We start from the raw sequence: 25818 nt of genomic DNA on the forward strand, positions 1-25818 counted from the left end.
CACACCCATAGAGGCACAGGCCTTTATGGAAAAAAACAAAGCGAACCTAGAAAAAACAGATGACACTACAACGGTTATACAGGACACGGGAGGGGCCGGAGCTCTGCCAGCGGGGGGTGAAGGGGCAACACCAAGAAAGCTCAGATCACAAAAATAAATAAGAAAACCACAATGTTATAAACAGACCGAAAGTATTAATGAATTTACAACTAGACTATATATTATAATTATATAAACTGATTGAAAAGTATTTTTTCTAGAATTAATATGCTGATTTTTTTTATGACTATGTAATAAGGTTTGATATTTTGATGTAACCTAGGAGTCTGGAGGGAGGGGGCGTCTGCCATACTTGCAACTGCCAAAATTTGTAACTATTCCACTTACCCTTTTCCGCATAAATGTTTTTAAAAAAACCAATAAAACTTCTTGAAAAAAAAAAAAAAAAAAAAAAGAAAATGGCAGGAAAGTATCTATGCCTTTAAACTGTACTTGTTACACAGTTTGCATGAAATGGAACATGGCTTGCTTGATAAGAAGCTTGGATTACTTGGTGCCTTTCAAATGTTTTGGACTATCAACTCTGTTACCCTAGTCAGTACCGACAATGTAATCTGAGGCACATAGAAGATGTCCTTTAACACAAATAGAGGATTAGTGTACAATCCTCTATTTGTGGGGTCCTGTTAGACACATCAACGGGGCCACACGGTCCCTCTTTCTCTTGACAGCCGTCGGACCACGTGGCCGACTCGACCCGGTCTCCTCCTCGATCCGGTCGCCCAAGATTAGCGCACGCGCTGTGTCAGTGGCGAGAGTCGCCGCTGCAGCGTTGGAACGAGCTTTCAGCACCGCGGAGCTGCGGACAGCGCCTTCCACCCGCCCTCAGCTGCAGCCCACAAGACTCCGTAAGAGCGGAAAGGGTGTGTGTTTGTGTGTGAAGGGCCATGGAGGGCGCGGCTGGCTCCCAGGCGCTGGTCCAGGCGACTGCCAGCCAGAGGGCAGAGGCAAAGCTCCCAGAGAAAGGGTGCTGCTCCTCCAGGTATGGCTCGAGTACAGGGCATGTGCTTTGCCTGCTAGGCGGTCAAGGAGGTGGTGGGTTTGCACCCTCCATTCCCTGGTCCCCCGTCTCTCTGGCGTCCGACTTTCCTTTCCAGGGTTTATTTATGCTTTCTTGCCATCCACTCCTTCCCTACATCCGTCTGCCAATAGCATCCCCCAAGCGAGCCGTTCATTTCCCAGACAATAGAGGCATCTCCCTTGGGAGATGAAAAATGGTGGAGGTGGGGGGGGGGGGAGAGAATCTGTTTGTTTGTTTTTCCCCAACAAGCCAAGCATCCAACTGATATGCCTTTCCTGTCGTGGTACCCTCCTTTCCACCCCCACACACATACTTCATCTAACCAGACCATCCTTCCTTCAAAAGTTGCTATTGTAAGATGTGGAGTAGCAATAAAGAACATGCTGTCTTCCGTGCAGCTGGGCAATAAGGGCCACTGAGAAGGCCCTGAGATTGAGCACAGCTGATCCATGGCACGAGATCTCTTTCTTTTGCTCCATTCTGTAGGTGCGGAAGAATAGATCGCTGCAGGAGGCTTTATCTGAAATGCATCCTATGTGCCTTTGGGAAGCCATATGCAAACTAGCCTCCTCTTGAGTCAGCTAATGCCTAAGTGTATTTTCTTGCACTAGCAAATGAGTCCCTTTCCTTATTTAACTACAGGGTGATGCCTGCTTTCTTATATCTTCAATTAACATGATATGATACATATATCCTTGAGATACACAACTGCCGTTTGTGTCAGAGAACACTTCTTCCTACAATCCAGCAAACAAACAAACAAAAAACAATGGGGTGAGGCCCTCTGCTGTGGCACCACAAAGAAACAAGACAAATGTTTTTTGCACATGCTTGCTAACTATTTAAAAAGTGGTGCCAAGGCAGGACTGGACAGGGGTTTTTTTCCCCTCCTCTTTCCTTTTCCTCTTCTTCCTTTTAACCAAACGGATTCAGTGTCTTTAATGCTGGTGGAAGAGAAAGAAGTGCAGATATATGTAACAAGCAATAAACATTGCCACCCAGAAAAATTGCAAACAGTACTTAAAAATATCTTTTCTTTTACAAGAAAAAACCAGATATTGTCAGAAAAAGAAATCCTGCCAATAGTTCTAAAAGAAGAAAACAATATGTGAGGTTTGAAAACATTTCCTGTTGGGTCACGTTTGTGAAGTACTCAGTTGCTCGTTAGGGGGAATTGTTATTTTCATAAACAATAAGCATTAATCTTAACAGTTGGGACAATGTAAATGTCCATTTTCCCAATATGATATCTTCAAAGTATCTTGGAAAAAGTGCAAAAATTCCGAGCCAGTTTGAGTGGGGTTAATCTTGGTACAGTATCTTCCTCAGCTGATTAATCATGTTATAATTAGGCATAATAGAACCCTCAAAAGATTCTCAAAGCTATTTTCCAACCTGGGTGTTTGTGAATAATTTGGGCTGATGTTCTGGATAATAGAAGCCACACAATTAAGAAGGGTTGTCAGTGGTTTATCATTGTCTCAATAATTTGTTGGCCAAAAAAATGGGTAGTCTGCTTTATTGTCTTTTTCTCTTACCACTTCCAAATTGGACATTGCATTCTATTCTTTGCCTCTTTATAATCTAATGCTTACAGTTTGGTGAAAGCCAGTTTGGTATAGAGATTAAGGTATTGGGTTAAAAATTACTTTGTTAGAACCCAAAAGACTGTAAACTGCCCCAAGTTAGGTAAGATGGGCTGCCAATAAATTTTATAAATAAATAAATAAATAAATAAACTTGAATAGTTCCTTCCTCCTTATACTCCTTCCTCCTTCAATAAACACAAATGTTGTTGGATTATTACTTATTAGAAAGCATTTTAGGCCAAATATGAGCAATCCATGGGGTCTCCATGTAACCCCATATACCAGGGGTGGGGAACTGTGGCTCTTTTGCGACTTGTGGACTTCAACTCCCAGAATTCCTGAGGCAGCTATGTTGGTTCTGGAATTCTGGGAGTTGAAGTCCACAAGTCGCAAAAGAGCCACAGTTCCCCACCCCTGCCATATACCTTTTGTGAGGCCTTAGGATCCCACAAGACCACCTTAGAAAATTACAGAGCAAACTTGAGAACATGGAACAATTTTCTACTCTTTATTTTATTTTTATTTTTTTGAAGGAATAAAATGTGTTAAGTGTCCAACCAATTTTATCCTGCCAATTTAACTTAGCCTTGGCCCCTCCGAGTTCACATAGTGATACCACCGTAACATCACCAAGTGCATTCTGGATGGAAGCCTTTAAAATGCTTAAAAAGAACTTCCTAAGCATTTCTACAATATGGTTATGTCTCTACCCTAACCTGCTGCACATTCCTACAATATAATCATTATTGAACCAGCCTCCAATGTTGCTACTGTTGGCTTGGTCTCCATACCAATAGCAATAGCAATAGCACTTAGACTGATATACCGCTTCATAGTGATTTTACAGCCCTCTAAGCGGTTTACAGAGCTAGCATATTGTCCTCAACAATCTGGGTCCTCATTTTACCCACTTCAGAAGGCTGGAAGGCTGAGTCAATTTGAGCCTGTGAGATTTGAACTGCCGAACTGCAGCTAGCAGTCAGCTGAAGTAGCTTGCAGTACTGCACTCTAACTACCATTCCACCTTGCCCCATCACGCTCCCTTAATTTTTTGCATGCTTAATCACAACTTGATTAAAGTTTGCCAGTTTAGTGTAGTTGTTAAAGTGCCTAGATTCTAGGCCCTAGAAACTAGGAGATTGTATGTTCTGGTCCCATTTTAGGCATGACATCCAGCTGGGCCACTCTCTCTCAACCCACCCCACCTCACAGGGTTATTGTTGTGGAGAAAATAGGTGGAGGAAGGAGTGTTATATATGTTCTACATCTTGAGTTATTTATAAAATAATAAGGGTCAGGAAAAAAGTCAAAAGCATAAAAAGAAATAAATGAAGTTGGACAAGATTTGTCCTACTGATTAATATTTATCCACATACCAGCAGTTAAATACTATGAGGTTTTTATGAAATGAGTTACAGTACTTTTTTTACTCAAAGAAGAATTTTTAAGAAGCATGTTCACGAGATGCAATAGATTGAGAAGGAGAGGAGGATCAGCCTTCACTATAGTAAAAATATGTTCTAGATGAGCATTATACTATAATATTATGAGTTAGATCTTATTATGCCTTGGCTGTTTCCAAATGTTGTAGCTTGGGATAATTTTGCATGCAGAAGACAAGCCAAATCAATTTGGTCTTGGTGTTGGGAGCATTTTAAGTCTTGGCAGATATTTGTCTATTGCCTTGTGGAAATCTAAAATTCTAAGTTCCAGATATTCCTCAATTATAATTGATTTGGTTTGAATTGCTCTGTGAAATTTCAGGCCTAACCTCCATCCAAATCTAATGAAAAATTGATCTGCATATTCTTATAACTTTAAGTATCACCGGAGAAACAAAACTGAAAACTGTGGCTGTGCAGTCAAAGCAACTCCACAAAAAGTTGTAAGTACTCAACGTACAACTACAACTGAGCCCAAAATTTCCATTGCTAAGCAAGATGAATTTTGCCTCTGTTTATGACTTTTCTTGCCACAGTTGTTAATTACTGCCGTGGTTAAGTTAGTAACGCGGTTGTTAAGTTAATCTGGTTTCTCAATTGACTTTGCTTATCAGAAGGTCACAAAAGTTGATCACATGACCTCAGGACACTGCAACTGTCATAAATACATGCCAGTTGCCAAGTGTCCGAATTTGGATCACATGACCATGAAGATGTCACAATAGTCATAAGGGTCATAAGTCGCTTTTGTAACTTGTCAAATCAAATCAAATCAAATTTTATTTGATTAGCCGCACCCTCTCCAGAAGGACTCGGGGCGGCGTACAATTAAAACACATAAAATATACAAATATAAACAGTACATAAACATATACATATGCATGGAGGAGGTAAACAGATGAATAAAATAGAATTAAAATTTCAATTTAAAATCCCCTCAATTAAAATACAAAATACACAGTTAAGAAACCCGTCAGGAGCGATATGATAAAACTATGGTTGAGCCAGGCCAGCTACTTGGAAGAGGTGGGTCTTGAGCTTTGCGCGGAAGGAGCGGAGGTCAGAGGTGGTCCTGATATCAGGGGGGAGGTCATTCCACAGGGCTGGGCCCGTCACAGAGAAGGCTCTGCTCCTAGGCGTCGCCCCCCGACACTGTCTGGTGGACGGCACCTGGAGAAGTCCCTCTCTGTGCGAGCGAATTGGTCACAGGGATGTATGGGGCAGGATACGATCCCGCAAGTAACTAGGTCCTGAGCCATGGAGCGCTTTGAAGATCGTTATCAAAACCTTGAAATGCACCCGATAGACCACAGGAATCCAGTGCAGCTCGCACAGGAGAGGTGTCACATGGGAGTACCTCGTACTCCCCATAATCACCCGTGCGGCCGCATTCTGGACCAACTGAAGTCTCCGAGTGCATTTCAAGGGAAGCCCCATGTAGAGAGCATTGCAGTAGTCGAGGCGAGACGTCACCAGCGCATGAGTGACTGTGCGTAAGACATCCCGGTACAATAGGGGGCGCAATTGGCGCACCAGGCGAACCTGGTGGAACGCCCCCCTTGCCACGGCTGTCACATGGTCATCCATGGACAGCCGGGTATCCAGGAGGACGCCCAAATTGCGCACCCGCTCCACGGGGGCCAGTTGTACGCCCCCAATGGCCAGAGATGGAAGTAACTGGTTGAACCGGGGGGCCAGAACCCACAGCCACTCCGTCTTGGAGGGGTTGAGCTTGAGTCGGTTGTCATCCATCCAGACCCGTACGGCTTCCAAGCACCGGGACATCACTTCGATGGCCTCGTTGGGGTGGTTCGGGGTGGAGATGTACAGCTGAGTATCATCAGCGTACAGATGATATCCCACCCCAAATCCATGAATGATCTCACCCAACGGCTTCATATATGTGTTGAACAGGAGCGGCGAGAGGACCGACCCCTGTGGCACCCCACAGATGAGGGGGCTTAGGGTCAACCTCTGCTCCCCTGCCAACACACGTTGCGTCCGGCCGGAAAGGTAGGAGCCGAACCACCGCAAAACGGTGCCCCGAACCCCCAACCCCTCCAGTCGGTGCAACAGGATACCATGGTCGATGGTATCAAAAGCCGCCGAGAGTTCTAATAGGACCAGGATAGAGGAACAACCCCTATCTCTGGCCCTCCAGAGATCATCCACCAACGCGACCAAGGCCGTCTCTGTGCTGTGTCCGGGGCGGAAGCCGGACTGGCGCGGGTCTAGATAATCATTTTCCTAGATAATCATTTTGTCTCTTTGTAACTATTTTTTTTTTGCCATGGTAACTTCAAACAGTCATTAAATGATTGGTTGTAAGAGGACTACCTGTGTAGAGCTAGGGGGCCATATTGTTAGCATAATTTATTTTGCAAATCAATTTTCTCTTAATGCTTAAAATATAGGGCCATTTTTTAATTTTTGCCCAGCTGTTGGGATTATATAACTGTTGTCAGTGTTTTAAGCCTAACAATTTGACAGACCAGAATACATCATTCTTTTTTAAAAAATGGAGCTGCCAGAAATTAAATAATTCAAAGTTTCTAAAATATTATGTCTGGAAAAAGATATTGTGGTGAAAATTTAGGAATTTCTGGCTATCTTATTTACCAGACTGGCCTGAATATTGAAACATAGCCCTTCTAGTACTGAATGGTCAACTCAATTGATTATCTTGACAATCTGGATGTCAGTTCCATTGTGACCATCTGGCCAATTGGATGAGGAACAAGAGCCGAGGTGGCCCAGTGGTTAGAGTGCAGTAGTGCAGATTACTTCAACTGACTGCTAGCTGCAGTTTGGCAGTTCAAATCTCACCAGCTCAAGGTTGACTCAGCCTTCCATCCTTCCAAGATGGGTAAAATGAGGACCCAGATTGTTGGGGGCAATAGGCTGACTCTGTAAACCACTTAGAAAGGACTGTAAATCACTATGAAGCGATATATAAGTGCTAGTGCTAAGAGAAACCAGATTATGAGAGATCTACAATGGTACCTTGGTACTCAACACATTTCGATGTGAAAATTTTGGCCCAAATTTCATTTGTTTAATACTCAACGCACAAGCCAGAAGCTGTCAGTGTCAGCTGCCTAGTGACTCACTACATTATTTCTTATGGGGAAAAAATTATTTGATACTCATCATTTCTGGTATTCATCACACCTCCCAGAGCAAATTAATGATTAGTACCAAGGTACCACTGTATATCTACCATTTAAAAAAGAGTCCTGTAATATACTGCTTTCACACTTTCATTTTGCATTGTCTATGATGGCTCATGCACACAATTTGAGGATGTTTATGGATATGGCACTGCTGCTGGTTCAGAAAAAAGAAACATCTTAAAAGTTCCTTTCATTGACAGGTTGATGCAACACTACAACTTCTTAGCAAATTGTGAATTAACTGCCATGGCATAAGCATGAACAATGTCTAGGTTTGACAACCACAGCATGTTTGATCTGTCTTTAAATACTGCTCAAAAACTTCAATTAATTCATACTATGACAGCCTTCAGGCTTGAATCAGTGGGAATATTTAAAGGAGTATATTGAAAAATTAGCATTTCTTCTCATTTGGTTTCAGGCATTCTTGTTCCAGTGTATTAGCTTTTGAATGAGCTCCTAAAATCTTCAAAGGAAATCCTGCATTGGCCTTTTTTTCAGAAATTGGGGGAACTAATGAAAATGGGGAGAAAAACTCAACAGAATACACACAAAAAGTTATGGGGGGGGGCTGTGTTATATATTTTATTAGATCTTGAACTCTTTCAATATTTTATATATTGTATGAATGCCAAGCAGTCCTTAGAACTGTAACTGACTATTGGCATATCCTGAACTTGAATTGAGGCAATAATCATATATTATTTCCACAGCAGTTCTGCAATTCTTGTTGTTTGTTTTACGTGTTAAATATACAACATCATCAAGGGAGTAAAAGAATAGAAATGGAAATGGGCCGGTCACATAGTAAGAAGAACTGATGGCAGGTGGACCAAGGCAGACATAGAATGGATCCCACTTGATAAAAAAGCATCCACGAAAGAGACCTAAAACAAGATGGATTGATGACATCAGCAAGTATTGAGGGCCCAGTTCAGTAGTAGGATTCAAAATTTTTTGCTACCGGTTCTGTGGGTGTGACTTTGAGGGCGTGGCATGGCTTGGTGGGCATGGCTGTAAAAATCTCTATTCCCTCCCTACTCCAGGGGAAGGTTACTGTAAAATCCCCATTCCCTCCCGATCAGCTGGGACTCAGGAGGCAGAGAATAGATGGGGCGGGGCCAGTCACCTGTTCAACTTAGCTGGCCTGGCCTAACCGTAGTTTTAATCTTTCTAGCCTGTATTTTAAATTTTTAGGGGTAGGTTTTTAGGTTGTTTTTTAATTTTTATCACTGTACAGCCTAACATTTAATCTGATTTTAGGGGTATTTAAGATTATTTACTTTGTATATGGTTTTTTTATCTTGTCATCTGTACACCGCCCCGAGTCCCTTCGGGGAGAGGGGGCGGTCTATAAATTCAATAAATTCAATTCAATTCAGTCAGAGGTGGTATTTACCGGTTCTCCAAACTACTCAAAATTCCTGCTACTGGTTCTCCACAAATGGTCAGAACCTGCTGAATACCACCTCTGGCCCAGTTGGCAAAAGAAAGCTTAGTATCTTATTGGTTGGTAACATGCAGAAGAAGCCTTCATGCTGTAGTGGATAGACAATGGCTCAATGATAAGGAGGAGGAGGAGGAGGAGGAGGAGGAGGAGGAGGAGGAGGAGGAGGAGGAGGAGGAGGAGGAGGAGGAGGAGGAGGAGGAGGAGGAGGATGTTTTATGCATCGTCCCCCATTCAGTACAATTTCCTTTTTCCTTGTTTTGCTTCACAGAATATTTTTGGTTTCTGGTACAAACAGAGATATTTTCTGCTAATGAAAATGATAGGGGAGACAAATCAAGAAAAGCAGTCAAACAGCTGCATTGCCAAAGTCTAGCTGTTGCCCCCCCCCCCACTTTTTCTTCTGTGTTGTCTGCTTTGTTGACTCTCTTCTTTGTTCCATGGCCGCAACCAGCTGGGCAAGGCAAACGAAGCTGGGAGACTAACATTTGAAAGCTGCTGCTGCTGTCTCTGTGCTATAATTGGGGGGACATTTCAGCTTGCACTACAGCATCAACATTATTACAGAGCTATAATAATGGGAGTCTTCACTGTGCATTAAGATCTTTTTTTGTTGCTCATTGTGATAGATCATTATCCATAAATCAATGGATGAACTTAAAAATGGCAATCTGAGAGGGGAATGGAGGCAGTTGTTCTCCTTGGTTAAATGGACCAAATGACTATGTTAAAAAAATCACCTTAAAAATGACACCCAAAGGAAAGAATATATAGATTGCCTCTGACAAATTAGTCCTAATGACATTATTAATTTATGAACTAAAAAGAAAATGTTAATTGTTTTAGTATGCAATTTTAAAATGGGTTTGAAGTTTTCCTTAAGATATAAAAACATCATTGGCCAACTATTTGTTCAGAGATAAGCCATATAACGTGTCAACGCTTTTTAGTATTTTTCCCTGTCTCACTAATTGGTCTGCCCCTATATTTAGCTTAAAAAGATGAAGTTAAGTGTAATTTGAGATCATTATAAGAAGCCAAAGAGTATTGTTGTTTTTTAAAAATCTATGCATCATTGCATCAATCCATTTTATGACTCTACAAAAAAAATGGCATCTTAGCTATCAGGTGTAGTAGTTCATGAGAATAACAGAAAGAATGTGTAATATCAACCAGCAGATGAAATATGGTATGATGGCATTTATGTGTAATAGGAATAAACATATTGATCTACAAGGGTCAAATAAAAAGTAATGTCCCCACCTCCATAATTTTAGTTTAAATAAGGATATCTTAATAAATGAAACAGGAAAGTAATCCTTAAAATGAGTTCAGTTATAACTCTATTATTCACGTCTCCACACAACACTATTATTTACATACTTTTGCCAGCAATGGAAAACTGCTTAAAGACATCATGAAATTTGTCTCTTCAACCAAGCTCTGACAGTCCTTTCTGCCTCTGTATTTGAGGCATTTTTAAAATTTAAGGAAAAGGTAAAGTTGCATGACAACAAGTCTGGATTGAATGGTGGATGAGATGAGATGGTGAGAGCCAACTACGCAATTACCTCTTAGGTGACTGGTGAAATACAAGCCCAGAGTTGTTAGTAACACAATCCCATTATTGTGTTTGCAAACTCTGCTTAATCAATGTTTCAAAGATTTGTGTGTTGCAATCTCATGTTCTGAATTGATAGCAGTTTCAGGCTCCAGGAAATCCATGTGAATAATACCAGCTGCATCTCAATAAATCTGTAATCCTTATTGTCTTGCCAAGCCTGGGTTTTGATTTTTTTTTTTTGCCCGCAGGTGAAGCTTTGTGATGATATTTCATGGACTAATCAGCTGTCAAGATGCTGTGAACAAATCCCTCACTTTAGTTCTAGTAGTACAACAACAATTGCTGGCAAATGTCAACTCTATTTTTACATCTTTATTAAATTTCAATAAGAATAAAGAAAAAAATTAAAAAGAAAAAGGGAATGAGCAGGGGGGAAACAAAATTATGGGGTACAAACAAGGAAATGGAAAAACATATTTCCTTTTGGTACTGATACCAAACTTCCATGTTTCCTTGGTACTGATGCAAATTTCAATTCTTGAAGCTTTCGTTTCTGTCATCATCATGTTTGGAACCCATCAGGCATGTTCCCTCTAATATTTAAAAATGTCAGTAATGTAATGGACACATTGCAGTGAAATCCAATTGTCAGTAATTTCCTTTTGAATAATCCACCTATTGCCAGTTAATTAGTTCATCGATATGTCTCGTGTGAAATTATTGGCTGTTGTCATGGGTTTCCACTTTGTTCTTGATCACACAAATAAGTTCTTCCACTGTTCTTTTAAAGCAATGCACAGGACTCACATCAATACAGTCATCACTATAATCAACCTGAATCAATCATGTTACATTGCTTAAAGTGCACTGATAAGTAAATGCTGTAGGTTTCTGTTTCACAAACAATAGCAGCACAAACTTTCTTACATCAACTTTCTACCACTTACTAGAGTGAAAAAAGACAGGTGCTAAAAGAAAACTTCAGATCTGTTAGCACTTCAGTGCTGCCATCTGTTGGCACTTACAATATTGGAGGTATCGCTTTTCATTGAGCCCGCATAGATCATCTTTCTTCAAAAAACACTTTCTTTTATTAATGATCCTTGAATTAATTATCACTATTATTGTATGCTTTCTTTCTAGAAACTTAAAGTGGCTAACTATAAAAAAAATATTGGTTAAACCTATTGCATGTTCATTTCTTCTCCCAATGTAAAGAAATTACAGGAATAAAATAAATATTTTTGGTGCGCCTACTTGAAAAATCTATAAACTGAGCTCATTTGACTCATCTGTTTCTCTGGATTCTCAATCCTATGTTTTTGAAGCATTGAGAGCATAGGTTTGTGAAAGATAAAAATTGCTAATTATTTTGATTTGATCTCAAAATGAGAGGTGCCTGCAGATTTGAGAAGTCCCAACAAAGCTGGCTTGAGCAGGGCAACAGGACTTGTTTCTTCATTACCCCATCTCCTCTCTTCCCATCTGGATGCTAGAGTTTTATTGCTTTCTTCTGCTCCACCACTGATGGGAGCAATAGAGTCAAAGGAGCATTTTGTCAGGAACCCTGCTGCCTGCATAATACAAGTTTAAAAGATATATTGGTGGAACACGATTTGATGGTACTGTGCTAATTATTATTCAAGTCTGTTGAATTAACTAATCATTCAAGTCTGTTCATTCAATGTTTACAGAGGTCATGATAAGTTTTGTCTTTACTGAAGGGATAATGTCAGGTACTGTCATTTTACTACATTTTGTGGGGAAAGCAGATAGAAACAGAAAGGAAAGCTGCAAAGTTAACGTTTTCTTTTTGCAGAGAAAAAGCAAACCCAGAGCTTGGTCAAGCCTGTCTTAATGTACCAGAGATCAGGAAGGCTGAGTCAAGCCCCAGTGGAATTTCCTGGGGAAGGAGTTGCCCAGTCCATCACTGTCTGCTCAATGCTTCTCCCAGCACAGTGAGGTACCATCAGCCCAGTTCCAGTCATAAGCTTGCACCCATCTCCACTCGGTCCAATGGCCAGTTGCCATCAGGCTCTCAGGACTCCTTCCAGCCTCACCTGTATTATCACTGCAACCACCAAGAAGCCACCAGAAGCAGCTATACCTTGCCCCCTCTGCCAGGGCATGGGGACCGAGCTACTCTGTGCTCCCAACGCTCCAGTGGGGATTCATTGTCAACTCCCCGACATGAGGCTACTGAGAGTAGATGGAAGCAATGGCCACAAGACCAGCAGCATGTACGGCCAGTGCAACACCATGTTGTAACAGTCAGGTAAGAACCACATACCCTGGCAGTTTAGCATGTGTCTATAAGAGCAATGGGCTGTGTGGAAGGCATTTGTTCTCCCTTGTGTCTGAAGGCCTGGTAGATAGCTACATAAAAGATAGGAGTCAAAGAACGGGAAGGAAGGGGAAGCTGTCCATTCATGGATAGTCCTGGACAATGGACTGAGGAGTAGGAACTCCTATCACCTGCTCGCTCTCTTCCCACTATGGTGAGCTCTACATTAGTTCTAATGAAATCATAATAGGCATGTGTATACAGATATTACTCTTTGATCTTTTGGGGAGGAACGGATGATGCATTTCTTTCTAAAATAGCCATTCCATGGCTATCCTAATTTTATATGCTCTTCATCAGTAGCTTAATTTTAGAGCATCACTTTACCTGCACAATGCAGTAGCAATTGAATTTTTTTGAGACTTTGGGTGTTGGTACCTGTTCAAAAAGCTAATAAACAACCTGAGTAAATATACTGAATATATTCCCGTTTCCTCTGGAAATTAAGATTGGGTATGACTCCATAGCCAAACTAAATTCAATAGCAAAGTGTGAATACAACACTATAAAAGATATGAAAAAAATCCTCAGGATACAAGATGGTTTATAGACTGGCCTTATTCTCATTTAATAACCTTCCCTTCATTAATTTCTCATTGGACCATAGCTAATGACAACAGACATTTTATTTTTATCCAACAGCAACGTTAGTAGCTGAAGTTTAATGATCCCCTTCCTGGCATCAGGCCAATCTAAGGGTTGCTTGTTGTGTTATTTTGAAGCATTAGTGCACCCCTGGGAACTAAGCAGTGACGTGCGGTGAGGTTTATGGCTGGTGAGGCTGGTGACGTCATCAGGAAGGCGGAGAATGAGAACACGTGTGCAAGAGGCTGAGGCAGCCTCAGCCTCCTGCACCCATGCTCCCATTCTCCGCCTTCCTGAGTCAACATGAAGGGGACCGCGGAGCGCGAGCTGGCAGAGCACGCTCCGCAGTCCCCTTCATGTTGACTCAGGAAGGCAGGGAATCGGACCACGTATGCCTTTTCCCTTTTTTTTCTTTTCATGATGAGAGCGGTGAGGCTCTGCCTCCCCTGCCTCCCCTGACCGCACGTCCCTGGAACTAAGCCTAGTTCTAAAACTCCAGGTACCATAAATCAATATATCTGCCTTTTCCAAGTGGGTTTTGCAGTTTTATTCTGTGTGTGTTTTCACTCCAGAGAAAGTTTTAAAGATCATATTTTTATAAAGTTTTAGAGGCAGAAACAAATTTATTTTAATCTTTAGAATGCTGTATGATATATGACTAATGTAGCCTTTTCTCCTGACTGGGCGCGCAATCTGCTTTTATTTTAGAATAAACTGGATGGGGAGAGTGACAAAATAAGTTATTTCCCTTGACAAAATTCTAATGAAAAAAATTCTAATTTAAAAGTAATTTTCAACATTCTCAATTTTGGATCCTGCATGCTGATGTTTTTAAAATAGGTACATATCACAAGCTGGAAAGTTGGTGTTTATCTTTTTTTAATTTTAAAATATTTCTATGTCATCAATATTACTGAGCATTATTCCTGTAACATTAAGAAAACTGGTAAATCCAGTTTTTCACTAGCTTCTTGGCTCTTTCCTAGCATGTTCTGCTATGTTTGCATAGTCTCTTATCCATTCATCCTTCTGCTCCCCATAAATTCTCTTATTTCAAGCAGTATGGGCAGCTTTGAAGGGCATTGTCCATAAAGGCATAGTTTGTGCACCAGAGAAGTGGTAGATTTTAACTCCTACCCCTATGCAGCCAGCACATTCCCTTACTGATGTAGAATGATAGGAGCTGCAAGGCACCAAGCTGGTAAAATCTGCCCCATGCTTTCAACAGAAATACTAGTGTTTATATTTCAGAAGCAGAATTTGAGCACTTGATTCATAAATTAATCAACTTGTGAGTCAACCGATTAAGTAAACCCTGATATCTAAAAAGGTGTCTACATTTTAATGAGTATCATATTTCACTTCCATTCTATCATAAAAACTCATATCCATATTATGGCCCTAGTAGAGCTTGCAAATTCTTTGAACTTTCTATTCATGCCTGGCTCTTGTTGAGTAGTGGTCTTGGCAGTGCAGACTTCTTAATCTGGACGTTCTTCATACTTTTCTTGATCTATAAGGAAGTAAGAGTTGGGCATAAGGAGGCAAGGCATTATGAAAGAGTGCATTGTATCCCTTTTCTGAGGAGCAATAAAAGAGTTAATATTTTGCATTCTTTCTGATCTCCACCAGAGGTATGTTGTTGTCTATGGCCTGCTTTGAGGGCAGCTGCAAGTCAAATTTCAATTTGAAAAGTCTTATAAAGTATGGCCTTAGGAGAGGTGGAATCCTAGAAGTTCTGATCTCTCAAAGGTATAGAACGAAATCCTTGAAAAGATTCTTAACACTCCTAATCTTCAGCAAAATTCAATACCATAGAAATTGTATCTCTCAGGTCAAGCAAGATTTGGAAGTGAATGTTTTATTTATTTATTTACTTATTTATTTAGTTTATTTAGTTTGCCAAACATGTAAAAGATAACAGGTATAAGTATAAACATAAATATGAACACAGTAAATGGGTACAAATAAATGGAAACAGTAGGACAGGGACAGAAGGTATACTGGTGCGCTTATGCACGCCCCTTACAGACCTCTTAGGAATGGGGGAGGTCAATAGTAGACAGTCATAGGTTCAAATTATCGGAGTTTGGGAACAATAGAGTCAGGATGAGTTTGAAAATCTAAATAAATTCTTTAACAAAGATAATTATTTATGTAATTCAACATAAATATGTTGATGAAAATTATGTATAAATCATTTTTAGTTAGCATGACTTTGAATTTAACACAGAGGGGGGGAAATTCTTAGATTAGCCTTCCCCACATAAGTACTCACTAGCTTTTTTGGTGGTCTAAAATCTCCACTTTAAACCCACAAATACCTGTTTGAGAAACATTGGTGATTTAAGACACACAGTTATTAATCAGATGAATAAATTTCACTCTTGGTTGGAATAAACAATCAAAGTATAGATGCTACCCATTAGGGCTTATTCCCTGTGCTACATCATGGAATTTTGACTTTGCATTTTTCTTGCTCATAAGGCTAAATGGTCAAATCAATAAAGAACTATGCTTGGCATGAAATTAATAAGCCAATGATTATCTTTCTCCCTACAGACATGACAAAGTGTTCAGGATGCCAAAGAGGTAGGTTAAAATCCTTCCTTCAATCCAGTTATTTTGAATGAGCCAAAATCTTACTCTTGCATAATTCCAGGCAGGCAAAGGCAAGCAGTTAGATTAGGGGTGTCAAACTCACATCATCACAATGGTGTCACGTAATGTATTGGGACTTTTTTCCTCTTCGCTAAACTGGACGTGGGCATGGCTAGCGTGTAACACATCCGGCCCTTGGGTCGGGAGTTTGACAGTCCCTGAGTTAGATTAAGAATGAGTAGCTCTCATTAAAAAGCTTGTTTGGATTCCACTTTGTGGTAGATGTATTTTGCTTTCCTAAAATTGTACTTATCTAAATAGTTAGATCATGGGTTTGTCTTGGTCAGCTGCTGTTTATTTTTGGATCTGGGTTACAGGACTTATAAAGCAACCCCCTACATTTTTAGAGAAGCAATCTGTTTAATAGTGTAACTCCCATGTATTTAGAATATTATTTTAAGAACAATTTCACATATTTATCCTAGCATCAGTCCTGATGTTGCATATGGCATTCATTTCTGGGTGTGTTGCTTCCATGCATACTGCTTTGTCACTATTTTCTTCTATTATAGCTCAGTGTTTCTCATTATCAGCAATTTTTATGATGTGTAGAAGTAGGGGGTCATGGAATTCTGGGAGATGAAGTCCACAAGTCTTAAAGTTGCTGAGCTTGAGAAATACTGTCATAGCTTGGCCCCCTTTCTTTCTCTATTATTCATGCACCATGATAATAAGTATTCCTGGAATCATTTATGATCATCTCAGAGTTTGGAAATGGGAGAGTAGTCATACAGTCACCTTGCATTGGCTGAGTTACATGTGTTTGGTTTTTTTTTCCAGTTTATTCTAACTAAAGCAGATAAGACTGCAAAAATTAGGCCCATGTTAAAAAAAACCTTATTGTATCCACAAGCAGGTAAATCAGAAGTATGATTACACAATATATCTAGTCATTCTTCATCGTGTAATCATTACTTATTTACAGTATTTAGCTTGGAATTGGCTTTATTAATGCTTCACATTTTTTTGTTTAAAGAGTCGAGATTCAGCACACATACTGTACGTTACTGACATATTTACTAGCTGACCTTGTTTGGTTTTCTTTTAATACATTTCCTTTCACTGTTTTGTTGCATTTTCTTACATTCAGGCTTGAGTTATACTAGATTTATTAAAATACAATTTCTTATGCTTCAGACTTTCCCATCCATGTAACTAGTAATCCCAGTCTGTGCTAGGACGTTTGGAAGATGCAGTCCAGTATACCTGCCCAAAGTCAAAAGTGGCAAAATTGTTATGCTATGATTGTTGAATACGAAGGCTTAGCAGAGAATTTCTGACCCCAAAAATGTATCTGTCATGTTCCAGCGTTCACGTTGCATACAAACAGAGATTCAGTTTGTTTGGTGAAAAACTTTTATCTCTATCTAACAAACTACATGATACCAGCACTAAATGACAATAATACAAAGGTAATCAAATCCAAGTCAGTTCTAACCAAGTTAACACCATCACCCATATATATACCATTACCCCAACCAGCTCCACCCAAAACTCCACCCACATGACACCCACCCACCATCACCAATCACCACGACCCACACCTCCAGCCACACCCCCACTCAGTGTCATCATAGCCTCTTTCCTGGTTAGCCACATCTGAGCAAAGAGTTACATCAGAGGAGGCAGTTGCACCCGGGTAGAAGAGCCACATGCAGCTACAGGCTCACTCAACATCAGAGAGGCAACATCAATGTGGCAGAGTTGCATGGTGGGCATGGTGATGGGCAGGGTCCCCCTGGATGGCAGCCTGAGGGCTGACATCTCTATTCTATAAACAGGGATTTTCTGAATATTCTCCTGAATATTTCCCAGTATCTTCAGAGTATTATAGCAAAAAAATAAAATAAAAATGAAGATGGCAGCCATGATGTTGTGTCAAAAGCTCCACATGTTTTTCCTGTCCATCACAACTCCCATAAAAACCAGATGGAGCTTCAATTAAACCACCATAGCCACATGGTGGCTTTTTCTTACAGCATTCTGCAGATACTTACCTGGATATAATGATTCACTGCATGAAATGAGACATGCTTTGTATTTTACATGGTTTAACTTCAAATTAATGGCATTGTTTATTTATCATGGTAAGGCATCCATTACTAAAATGTAATGTGAGGATGAAGGACTACACCAGTACTTATATTTCAGGAAAAAAGAAAAACAAATATCAAACAATCTTACTTCAAAATATAAGTGTGTGGAATGTTGGAATAGTGTAAACAAAAACAAAAATAAATCTCATAGAATTTCAATACATCATAAATTGTAACTAGATGCCAATCTCCACTATTGTCCATTTGAGGTACCTGAAGACAACTGATTGACTATTGTGTGGGAAAGTACTGGGAGAAATGGCTTCTGGCCTGACCTAATAGAGATCTTCTGTTCTGAGTTTATGTAGTGGGCAGGAGATGCCAACAATTTTGATCAGATGCAGGGAAAAGAACCACCTGTCTGTGAACCCTTTAAAACAAAATAAGAATGTTCCCCAAATTTGGTAAAAGACTATATCAAAGAAACGCGAGAGATTAGGTTATGTTCTCACAATAGTTTTTGCTTCTTTGCCTTTGGACGATTGGACACAATTGCATTTTGCATGACAGCTTGGTACAATCTTCCTTGATCAACTGGACCCCAGCATGCTACAATATAGCCCTCATCCTATGGGGATTATAACACTTGTTCAGTAAAAAGATACTTGTGTGAGGAGGCAACTACGAGCAATAGCACCATCTACTCCCTTTGCAGAGATGTCATTAAATTACACCTCTAGATTATTTTTAAAACCATCTATTTGTTTTGCCTATTTACTTTTCTGTCTTGTGACAGATCGTCAAATCAAATCAAATGGAATAGAAAAAGAAAGAAAAAGCAGTTGCTTGAGTTTTTATTTTATTTTATTGCTTCTTTCTTAGTTTATCCCAAGTGATCGCTGAGTGGCCAATTGCTGTCTTAGTGTTCTGTTCGGTGACTGTGTTGATCTGTACTTTGGTGGGCCTACTAGTAGGAAATGTGCCAGATTTTTCTGAACCCATGTGGGTAAGTTCATACTGATTACATAACTTGGGATTTCAAAGAGCCATGCCCAATTGGATGCTCCCCAGACTACAACTGAACTATGTTTTCACAGAACTGGGAGATGGTGGGGATATTAGTCTTTTGGAGGAATACTGTTTGAGGGTGCTTACTTTAAAAGTTTGCTATCTGCTCTCCACCCAGTAGCATGCAGAAGCAAATCTCAGGATGATAACTGCATTTTGTCATACTTTCCCAGAAACTTGATTTTAATGAATTTTGAATGCTTTAAGAATCCCTAACTTAAAATGTTAAGGGAAGGGCCACATAGTTTGGTGCTTTGTATATAAAGAAGCTAAACTCAATTGCCAGATAGAATTGAAAGTATGTTTGAAGGCTTTTAGTCAGACTAATTAATACTGAACTAGATTCAAAACGCTTAACTTTTTGTTTATTGTTAGCTACTTCATACACTTTTTTCCTCTTCCTATAGGGTACCAGTGAGAATGCTTGCAAATAAAAGCTACAGATTAACCTTTAAAGTCCTTTTTTTAAATTCTGCCCTTTTAGATGGTTAGAAACCATTAAATAATTTGTCCTTTATACATTCTGGGATAAATTGCAGGCTTTTCTAGAATGTGAATGGGCTCCGTTATATATTTAGTGAACAAGATTCTTAAAGATTCCTTACAAGGCAGCATCAACATAAAAATATAGTCAAAACAAGGAAGTGGACTCATTCACATATTACAAAAGGTATCAAAACAGACAATATGGAAGTTAGGCAGCCCAGTGTAAGTCTCTCATATCTATCCACATAAAATGATCCCACCTGGCTTGGATTGTGCCATCATGACTGCCACCTTGCCTGTTTTGAAGCCTACCCTCTGTAGATTGTTCTTGCCTAAGGCCCACCTGAATGAATTAGAGTACATGGTCTGAAATGAAACTTAAATGGTCTGAAATGAAAGAATTTGAGATTATTCAAAACTGAATGATAACAAGAACATCGAAAGACACTCTGAAAATCTTGATTAGAATGAAACAGACCTGTTCTAATTTTTCTTTGGGATCATAAGGCTGTACGTATTTTAAAAAACAAGATTGGACATGTACCAAAATACCTGTTGTAGCTGATATAATATCATGTTTTTAATGTTTTTTTAAAATCTTCTTCATTATAAATAGGGTTTTGAACCACGAGACACGGAGATTGGCAGAAAGCTCACAGTTTGGAAGAATATGAAAAGCCAAACAGGCTATAAAAAGATGCTTTCCCTTTCTCCCTTCATTGACAACAGGTTGCTATTATTGTTATTTCTATTATTATTGTTGTTATTATTCCAGTGGCAATAAAATAATGACATGCATTAAAATAATGAGAAAAAGGTGTTCCCTCCCACCCCTTCTCTATGAATTATTTTTTTGCACCCTGCTTCAACAGTCTTAAGATTATTGCTTGAGAATTCTGTGGCCATTAAAGGAATGCAGACCTTATTGGGGGTGGGTGGGTAGGATTCTGTAGTTTGGAAGACATGAATGGCATTCTTTGAGGGCCAGGTGAAAAATATATATTGTTGATGATGATGATGGCTTCAGGAAGCATGGATTAAGGATCACACATTTTTAATATAAGCGTAAGGGGTTGCTATTTGTAGGCACCATTGAGCCCACAAATAGTTTTCCTCTGTCAAATGGAACTTGTAATTTAAAAACACTAACCAGCTAGAATTTCTGGTGGGTGCCATCTTTAAAATACTTGAAGTTTCTAGGCTCCATACCTGCATACAAGAAAGTATGTAATTGTGAGAAGCTTATTATTAAGACGGTGTTGAATCCTGAAAGAGAGAAATGACTCTGTTGAGTATGGCTCCAATATGCTGAATGTGTGGCAAGAAATAACATTCTCAATGAGAGACAATGGTGTGTTTAAAGTCTGACTTAGTATTTTAAGGCACAGAACTCTCTTTTAATAGGTATTCATTTATTAATTTTTAGTTATGCCTTTTTGTCAAAGAGGTATTTTATGATGCCCCACATCTATCATGACAACCATTTATGAATGAGCATCCCTGTGGTAGCCAGTTCTTGATGTTCCCAATTCCTAAAAGTACTGGTCCCATTTGCAAAACAGATGCTCAAATATCAGAAAAGCCAATGCTTATCAAACATTTTCTATCACATTACTGGATAATAATCCTCATATATTCAGCTATCAAAAATGGAATATAAATTCCAAATAGATAATTTCTCTAATGTCATTTTCATAGCGCCATCAATATATATAAATACATGACATTTCCACACTCCAGATGTAGCATGTAGTTCCATATTCATTTTTATTTTAGTTAAGGCATGAAAGACAACAAACATTAACCAAGAATTGAGCATGTCGCCAAAAAGGCTCAGCATTTCTTTTTTTAATTAGATTAGAATTAAAATGCCCACTAGTAATGGAGTCCAATTAAAGGGGAGCTTTTCTTCCCACTCTAAAGGACTTTGCTGCATGATAGAAGTAATTTTTATGTTGATTGTGCTGGAAACTATAACTATACATTCAGTGTTTTCTAAGAGAGAATTGTTGCCCCTAAATATACCCTGAAATTAATTAATTGAAATAAAAATAAGATAATAAAATGGCAATCTATGCATCTATTTATTCCAAATCAAGGATATCATTGGAATCAAAATAGGAAAGCATTATCTTCAATCTCTGTGTAATGAAATTATGTCAATCAGTTGAGCTGATACAGAACAATACTCAGTTACAGAATTTCCTAAAGATAGCCTTATTTCTTTTGTTAGCTTTGGAGATCTGGGCATCAACAAAGGGCAGAGAGCTTTACAAGGAGAACGAGAAGCAAGAATAAGGAGGATGGTGGAGCCAGACTATGAAAAAGATGACTTCTTCTGTAGTCCTCCAGGTAAGATTAATATGAAATGAGACTTCACAATACAAAACAGCAAGAATGGCAACATTTTACTTAATAAAATAATCCTAGCAATGAAAGATGTCATTTTGGCCACTATGTTAACACACATAAACAAACTACTAGTCTATATAGAAATTCAAGGTAAAGCATTCCCAACAGGTGGCTGATAATTCTCTGTTTAAACACATTCTGTGAAGGAGAGCTTAACACCTCCCTCGGGAACCAGTTCTACTATTGAATTCTTCCTCTTTATTAATCCCCCCCCTAATATTTAACAGTAACTTGTCTTTTTGAAATGAAAACCAATTTACTTTGCATTCTGGATTGATAGCAAATAGGAAAAAAGGAGAATGGTAAAACTACCATGTTTCCCTGAAAATAAGACAGGGTCTTATTTTCTTTTCACTCCCAAAATAAGCGCTTGGGCTTATTTTTGGGGAGGTTTTATTATTTTTGAGGTGCAGGAGGCCCCTTAATTTTGGCCCATGGCCCGTGGATCAGCTGATCCAGAGAGGGCTAGAAGATCTGTCTCTAGCGTCTTTGGGCCTGCCGCTCTTTTTGTGGCTGCCACTAAGAGAAGGGGTGCAGTAGCTAGGATTTGTGATAGCGGTTTCTATTAGGCCATTCCGCGTGGATGGCAGGTGCATGTGGGGTGCATGCACACACCCCCAGGAAATGGCGGGGACCAGCTGCACTTGCATTTAAATATTTTAGGGGAGGGCTTATTATCCAGGGAGGTCTTATTTGGGGGAAACAGGGTAGACTCTCGAAAGGATATTGGGGGGGGTGTTTCCTGGTGATGCACCCAAATAATCTTTTTGTAAATTGGGCATCCAAACTATGAAAAGAAAAGAATGGAGTTCGTTTATTTAATGCAAGGAGCTGCCCAAGACTTTTATATACCCTTCCAATAATGTTTATCTTGTATAAATGCATTTAAATATAGATATAAAACCAAACATACATTACTATTTTCTAATTTACAAGGAGCTGGGAAGCATTTGCATGCATACAGAAGAGGTATCCATATCTTGTCTTTTCCTTAGTTAAAAAAATAGTTATAGTGTTAATAAAATTCTTTTCAACTGCACTTCACGTTTACAGGCTTTTACAGACTTTCCACAAAACATCTCCACTGCTAGTTTCCCTGGATTATTTGCCCACTATCTCCTGTCCTACCCAGTTACCCATTACTATCTCCCACACATTACTTGCCTGTCACTGAATTTGCCTCCTTTTGCCTAGCAGATAATTACTTCCTCTGCTGCTGCCATTAAAATCAATAATTCCTGGAAACACAAAGAGCAGATAAATGTTTGGGTTCTTAAAGTTGATGAGTTACTACAATTATTATGGATGGGGCCTACGGCTCTCCCTGTGGACTGATTGTACATCCCAAAAGGTAACATATCAATAATTTAGCAATAAACCATTGATGCCTCCAGGCCCAGTGGTCTGCTATTATTTCTTGCCTTCGGGGTCTTCTTGGACATGAGACCCCTCAACCAGCACCTCTAAAACTAGATATAAGTGCATTTGTGATCTTGTTTAAAAGCAGGAACTTTACTTTGATACCAACCCATTTCAACAATGTAAGATACTCATTGCACACATACTTCAGATTCTGAATTGTATGTCATCAATGACACATAAAGTTTTTGCTGAAGACACTCTTCTTCTTGTGCCACATCTGTCATCGGACGTTGGCGATGATGTTGGCGATCCTATTTTTATCAACAGCTGCAGGAAAAAGTGCTATTAAGTTTTATCTAAACCAGTCCCTTAGATTTTGAAGCCACGATGTTCTTCTTGTGTCTGGATCTCATTTGCCTTCAATCTTTCCTTGGAGGATTAAGTGAAGTATGGTGTATTTTTCTGGGTGTCACATCACATGTCCAAAATATTCTAACTTTCATTTTTTTATGATTTCCTTTGGCTTTCTCAGGCAGCTTATCACCTCCTCATTTCTGATTTTGTCAACCCAACTTATATGTAACAACCACCTGTAAATCCACATTTCTGAAGACACAGGAGGTTCATATGTGCATGCTAGACTATTCTGATTAAAAACATCATTATTTTAAAATGTAAAAACCTAACCTAATTTACATGAGACTATTTCATTATTTTTCCACAACATGATCGCCGTTCCAACCACCATTATCTAGCAACAATTCATTTAGGTCCTCAGTAGCTAATGTACTGGAGGAAAAATGAGGAAGCATCCGCTTATTTAAGAGGACCTCGAAAACTCTAAGGAACCATAACAATAAAAATCCTTTTAAAACAGCTCAGTTATGAATGAAGGCATGCAGTGAGCACAAAATTCTCTGCATGATTCCATATGAATACGCTAGGAAATGGAATAATGTATCCCAGATGAGAGAATGGCTGGTTGGCTGCCATGGAAATTTCCATGATAACATTTCCAAATGTTTCTCATTTTAATTTGCTCAGATTGCTAACACTGCTGTTCTCAAAACATCCTGCGGCAGAACAGTAGGATCTCATTCCAAAGCTTCCTTCTGATTTGGATGTAGAATGTATAATTCACTTATTATTAATGTCAAGGTACCAAGGTTTTTTTAGATGTACTTCTCTCATATGCATTCAATTATATGCATGTCTGGGTGGAAATAAATCTTACCAACATCAAGGTGATTTACTTATAATTAAAGGTGTACAGGAACACAATATGCCCTGGTTTCATCATTCATTGTGATCAATTGAAATAGATATAATATCTAACAGCTACCTAGGAAAATGAATGCCAGGAAGCAAGCAATAGGACATATTCTGAACAAGAAATACAACTAGATTTAAGAGTGTCTCTTTCTCCATTATATACACTCCTCTAGACGTTCTGGTAGCTGAATAAAAAATGAAATTTAATTTAAAAAAACAAGAAATAAATAATATCAATAGAGGCAGGAACACTGATCATACTTTATATTTCGAATATGAATCAACTCTGAGTCATTGCCTTCTAAGAACAAATTTACATCAATAATGCTACATTAACAGAATAACAGAGTTGGAAGGGGCCTTGGAGGTCTTCTAGTCCTAGTTTCTGCTTAGGCAGGAAACCCTAGACCACTTCAGACAAATGGTTGTCCAATCTCTTTGTTAAAAACTTCCAGTGTTGGAGCATTCAAAACCTCTGGAGGCAAGTTGTTCCACTGATTAATTGTTCTAACTGTCCGGAAATTTCTCCTTAGTTGCTTCTCTCCTTGATTACGTAGTTTCCACCCATTGCTCCTTGTTCTATCCTCAGGTGCCTTGGAGAATAGTTTGACTCCCTCTTCTTTGTGGCAACCCCTGAGATATTGGAACACTGCTATCATGTCTCCCCTAGTCCTTCTTTTCATTAAACTAGACATACCCAGTTCCTGCACCCATTCTTCATATGTTTTAGCCTCCAGTACCCTAATCATCTTTGTTGCTCTTCTCTGCACTCTTTCTAGAGTCTCCACAACATTAAAACAGGTTCTTCTTTTGAAAACAATACTCTCTACTGATAAAGTCTAACAGTTCTAGTCATTGTTCAACTTTGGAAAAGCTGTGGAGAGTTCTTTTTTTAATATTAAATATACTATAGAATCTTTTTTCCTGTTTTTGGCAATGAACTAGGCAGCAAGCATTAAAACCCAAGCTTTAATCATTGTCATTATCATCATCATCATCCCAGGTTTATCGGAAAGACCATTAGGTGGATAAAAATGCCAAATCCAGTCTAAACATCTGGCTGACTATGCAAACAACAACAACAATAATAATATTGGCACACTGCATACCACATCACAGAATCTTGGACCGTGCTCAGAAAATGTATCCATTAACAAGTTTTCCATCTGTCAAAAGCAAAAGGAAACATTGCTTGGATCAACAAACATATTGTTGTGTGTAACAATAATAATTCTGGTTGCACAGGATCAAGGCTTTAAGAACAAATGCATACAAAGCCAGAATTGGGCAACAAAA

The 25818-nt window shown here is 39.2% G+C and overlaps 1 protein-coding gene across 1 annotated transcript in view; it reads left to right on the forward strand.

The window, feature by feature from the left end:
- Nucleotides 1-947: 947 nt before the first annotated feature.
- The window catches only part of DISP2 (dispatched RND transporter family member 2), a gene marked incomplete at its 5' end in the record, with an annotated part of 31838 nt that continues 6967 nt past the window's right edge, over nt 948-25818 (forward strand). Inside the window, 6 exons of the mRNA XM_081936446.1 lie at nt 948-1042; nt 12116-12571; nt 15788-15817; nt 18805-18928; nt 20093-20205; nt 21710-21828. Coding sequence (XP_081792572.1) covers nt 948-1042; nt 12116-12571; nt 15788-15817; nt 18805-18928; nt 20093-20205; nt 21710-21828 — 937 coding nt within the window. The remainder of the gene's footprint in view (nt 1043-12115; nt 12572-15787; nt 15818-18804; nt 18929-20092; nt 20206-21709; nt 21829-25818) is intronic.

This window comes from Natrix helvetica, assembly GCF_964273705.1.
Source record: "Natrix helvetica genome assembly, chromosome: 1".
NCBI lineage: Eukaryota > Metazoa > Chordata > Lepidosauria > Squamata > Natricidae > Natrix > Natrix helvetica.